General features: G+C 35.4%; 1 protein-coding gene across 1 annotated transcript in view; it reads right to left on the bottom strand.

The window, feature by feature from the left end:
* Nucleotides 1-5,113, bottom strand: part of ADGRV1 (adhesion G protein-coupled receptor V1) — a gene marked incomplete at its 3' end in the record, with an annotated part of 235,235 nt that overhangs the window by 60,572 nt on the left and 169,550 nt on the right. The window contains exons 56-58 of the mRNA XM_007467398.1: nt 3,043-3,245; nt 1,637-1,813; nt 1,085-1,267 (exon numbers count right to left, since the gene is read on the bottom strand). Of these exons, the coding sequence (XP_007467460.1) occupies nt 1,085-1,267; nt 1,637-1,813; nt 3,043-3,245 (563 nt within the window). The remainder of the gene's footprint in view (nt 1-1,084; nt 1,268-1,636; nt 1,814-3,042; nt 3,246-5,113) is intronic.

Below are 5,113 nucleotides of genomic sequence, written 5' to 3'. Positions count from 1 at the left end.
TTCCCTACAGGATGTTAAATTTAAGAATGATGATGATCCTAAGGGTGCTGCTAAGTGACGGGACTTTAACTTCATGAAAAGAATAAAGTCCTGATAATATAGAGTTGGAAAGTTACTTCAATGAAAAATCAATTTATTTGTTTCTACTTTTAACATGAAAATCTGCATTTCCCCTCCTTTTAGTAAGAAATATTTTAAAGTCTTAAATTTGTTAAAATCTCATGATTTCAAATATTAACAATAGACCTTTATGTGTAGGAAAATCTAGATCTGTATGCTTATCTTTTAGCAGTATTTACTATCCCCCTAACGTCAACTAATAAGTTGATGCACACTGTGCAAATCTGTGCAGGCAAAATCAGACCGCACGTAAACAGATACTGCTATTTGAAGTTACTAACATTTCCATGGTTGTTCACATGCTTTTTCCACTTAATGATTTAAAAATTTATCAAAACACCTTATTCTTACATATTGCAAAATGCCCAGTTCACAAGCTTACAATTCTTAAGGAATATTTTGTAATTTTTAAGATTGGTTGGCCCAAATCTAGAATACTGCTTTTCAATTTTTTCCAGTTTTAACTACTTTGTTCCTTTTCTATCATTTTAGTGTTTTTTAATTGTAAAAAAATCTTTGGGTAATAATAAATGTACATAATAATAAATGTCTTTAGTAATAAATGCATACACTTCTACTGCAAATCCTAAAAAAAATTTATATTTATAATCATTAAGAAACAAATAGAATATAAGAACCTAAAGTTCATAGGAATAGTCTAGTTCATCAGTCAGTATTTTATACATTCTTAGGCACTTCCAAGCCAGTTATTATCATTTTATAACTTCTATTTAAAATAGAGTAAGGTGGGGAATTTCAGAGAGGGTAAGATTCTTGCCTATTTATATTCTCTTCCCATGTCCATTAAAAATTATACATTAACTAACGATACCTCTGTTGGCTTGACATGCAAATTTAGAATTTAATACATTCAGCAATCACTACTGCACATTCATTTGGTGGATGCCTATAAAATGTTTCAAGTACAACCAAACAATGTTTAATATGTCTATAACTAGCATACTTGTCTATCTGCAAATTCAAGAATCCCGTGAGATGGCTTAAAGTCTTCCAGGCCAGCACTGTCCAGTGTTGCTTTCCAATAAACATTTACTGCCCCAAAGCTTCCAGCCAGCCGGACTACAGCAACTTGAAGAATGTTCAGGGGTGGAGGTACCTCATAGGCAGTAATAACTCCACCAACATCCTTTAAATAAAGAATATAAGTTAAAATGCAAGACAAAAGTAACTCATGTAAGTCATCACTTTCTAAACTTATTATTTCTACTATTAGTTCTTATACTTCACTCTTCAAAGTACAAATTGATAGTTGACTATAAGTATGCATATTCGGTCTTCAGAACTCTTACATTTAAATGTAATGTAAATAAACTTGCTTAATCCTTTGTTCTGGCTCAAAGAGAACTAAGAATTAGTCTATAAGAAAAACTTCAAGATAGATATTTATAAATACCTACAAGAAAAGTCAATTATTTTTCAGAAAATATATGATACTGGCCAAATCAGCAAGTACAAGCTTTTGTTATTACTATAAATATGTGAAAGTTCCTCTCACTCTGGTAACATGAAACTTAAAAATTCCTCTGGGATCATCATTTTCTTCAATCATTATCTCAACTATTTCCATCCCAGGCCTCCGCACACTTGGCTGTCCTGCAGAGAAGTCAGAGTTCACCAGGTACACCTCAGTGATGTTGACAATAAACCCTTCCTCCAGCTCAGGGGCATCATCCTGGGGGTAAGGAACAGGGGGAGGGGAGAGAGATGGTGTTTTATTTTTTTAAATATATTTGATTTGCATTGGAAATACAATATTTTTCAGTAAAGAATGACTGTCCACAGGCATGGGCAGCTCTACCACACATATAAAAAAAGATTCCTTTTTATATTTTAGTACATCCCCACTGACAACTTCAGAATCTTAGGGGATATTCAAGCTTATTGGTGATGTTTCAATGGAAGCCACATACTCATGAGCAAGTAAAATAATTTTTTTAAAGTATCTATCCTACAATTTTGACCACATTCTACTGAATATGTTTTACATATATAACATCCCCTCAATTTAGGAGAAACTGGTAAATGCTACATACATCTTAAAAAGTGAAAGCTCTGGACGTGTAAATCTAATTATAATCCTATATTTTAATTAACTTTTTAAAAATTGTTACCTTATTTTTCAATAGGTAATAAAAAATTTCAAAAGATAGAAAGAATACCTAGAGAAAAGGAAAGGAAACCTCCGCTCTGTCCCATCCCTTACATCTTTCCAGAATGTCCTCTCCAGAAGCCACTATTACCTAATACCACTAATACCACTATTAATAACACTAATGTTATTATACGATATTATATTCATTTAATAGGATATGATAATAATTAATATTATATGTAGGACTATAATATATAAATACAATATTTAATTACATATTAGTGATAATACTATTAACAAATTTCAGTTTATTGGGCATCACTACAGACGTATATACACATTGTCTTTAGATGAAGGAGAGAGAGTGAGAGCACTATAACCAGATCTAAACCCCATCTGAAGACTAATCTTAATTCAAGTGATTGTAACATGGAATGAAAACACTGTCCTGTAAAAGCAATAATAAAAATAACCAGATTGACTTGGGTATTTTATTCATTCAATCATTAGTTGGAAACAACTAACAAAGCAACAGAATAGAGGATCCAACCAGACACATAATCAATCCAGGTTCAATGCTTCAAAGTTCATTCAAACAATATTCCAGTTCACAAATAAATATAAACAATTAATACACTTATTATTTTATCTTTCAGTTATTAAATAGTCATTCATTATTAAATATTAGGGTGGGTGGGAGCATTAGAGTACTTGTATCTTTATATTTAAAAGGCACCCTTTTTAAAGATTTTACCTTCAAGAGTATTTTCCTTTATTTTACATCACATTCATTGCAGCCTTAGACTCACCGGCAAAATGGCAACATTGACATAAGTTTCTTTTATGTTTTCTTTCATTATTATCATTGTTTCTTGTAGCACATAATCTTCATTCTCAGTGGCTTGATTACTGACGTGCAGTAAGAAATTGGGTTTAGCTACCAACTGAATGGCTATGTCTCCAAGTAGTCCTTTATTTCGAACAATTTGTAATTGAAGAGTGGTGGTGTTCTCTGTGAGACAGAGATGCCTTAAGTAAGCTTTTCTATTTGCTGTTGATGCTATTCCAAGCACTTAGGATAGAATGTTCTGCACTACCCCTTTCAGACAGGTAAAACAGAGAGGTAAAACAATGTATACTCCCAAGGAGTATTTAGTGTTTTATCCACCTTGTCTCCAAAGTTGTGGTGAGAATCAGCACACGCTGTTAGCATTATATCCCAGTTCTAAACCCTCACTTCTGGTACTCTAATTCACTCTCCTATGTTGCAGATGTCATGCACTTTAACAGAAACTGCTGAAAATCTTAGGAAAATGCATACCAGCTGGTTGAGCAGAGGGGCTAATTACAAATGTTAGGAAGATTCTTTGAAAATGAAAAATTAAGCACACAAAGTCATCATTTAATAACTAATCATTAGAAGAAGAGCAATTTTGTTCTTACAGTAAAGGTGGCTATCACAAAGCTCAAAGTATTTCCCAGCACATATTTTTTATTTTATTTCTTAGATTTTTAAAATTTAGTTTGCTATATAAATGATAAAAATGCTTGTCAATTTCCCTACCAGTCTATAAATTTCTAATGACCAAATACCATGTCTTTGTTTCCAGAACACATAGCACAATTTCTGGTACTTACTAGGTGCTTCAAAAATGACTGTTGAATGGATAAATGAACAGATCATTTTATTTGAAGATTGCTCTTTCTATTCCGATATATACAGATATATAAAAACCTAGATGCATAATTACACATCATTTTTTTCCATCAACTATTTACATAAAAGGTCCTTGAAAGATGTCCATGTTCCTATCTGAAAATTTTAGAGCCTTCACATATTCTTAATACATATATATTATATATAACCTTTTACTCAAATAAGTCAAATGATCTTTATCTATAAAAATCTATTTATTCTACAGTTGATAAGAATAGTCATTTAGACAAAGATGTCAACACTAAGCTCAAAGGAAACAGGAAATGAGGCACTGATCACTTATGCTTCACAGAAAAAATATTATTCTAATTACTGCTTTGGGTTTAATAATTAACACCTCGAGTACCACATGCATTCTTCTGTGCTGCTCATTGTTTTCTATAACTATTGAAAATCTATAGCGGAGAAATCTGAGTGAGGAAAGAGAACAGATATATCAAAAATGAAAAAGAGAAAGTAAAATAAAAACCAAACACTTCTACTATAAATGATTTACTAAAATATTATTATTTCTCTTATGACAGTAATGTCTCAAAAAGTAAAAGTAGGGTTTCCCTGGTGGCGCAGTGGTTGAGAGTCCGCCTGCCGATGCAGGGGACACAGGTTCGTGCCCCGGTCCGGGAAGATCCCACATGCGGCAGAGCGGCTGGGCCCATGAGCCATGGCCGCTGAGCCTGCGCGTCCGGAGCCTGTGCTCCGCAACGGGAGAGGCCACAACAGTGAAAGGCCTGCGTACCGCAAAAAAAAAAAAAAAGTTTTCGGTCGGAGCTCAGGGAGAGGACTGGGGTTGGCGGTTTGAACATAGCCCGAAGGGGTTAGTGCGCCACGGAAGGGAGAGGACTGGGGTTGGCGGTTTGAACATAGCCCGAAGGGGTTAGTGCGCCACGGCTAGCCGGGAGGGAGTCCGGGGAAAAGGCTGCCCCTGCTGAGGAGGCAAGAGACTTTTTCTTGCCTCTGTGTTTCCTGGTGCGCGAGGAGAGGGGTTTTAAGAGCGCTGCCTAAAGGAACTCCAGAAACGGGCGCGAGCCGCGGCTAAAAGCTCGGAAACCAGAGACGGGCGGGAGACGCTAAGGCTGCTGCTGCCGCCACCAAGGGGCCTGTGTGCGAGCACAGGTCACTATCCCCACCCCTCTTCCGGGGAGCCTGTGCAGCCCGCCACTGCC

This window comes from Lipotes vexillifer, unplaced genomic scaffold (genome assembly GCF_000442215.2).
Source record: "Lipotes vexillifer unplaced genomic scaffold, Lipotes_vexillifer_v1.1 scaffold1111, whole genome shotgun sequence".
NCBI classification, from domain to species: Eukaryota; Metazoa; Chordata; class Mammalia; order Artiodactyla; family Lipotidae; genus Lipotes; species Lipotes vexillifer.
Note: the sequence above shows the minus strand (reverse complement) of the source record. Positions and strands in the feature narration are given on the sequence as shown.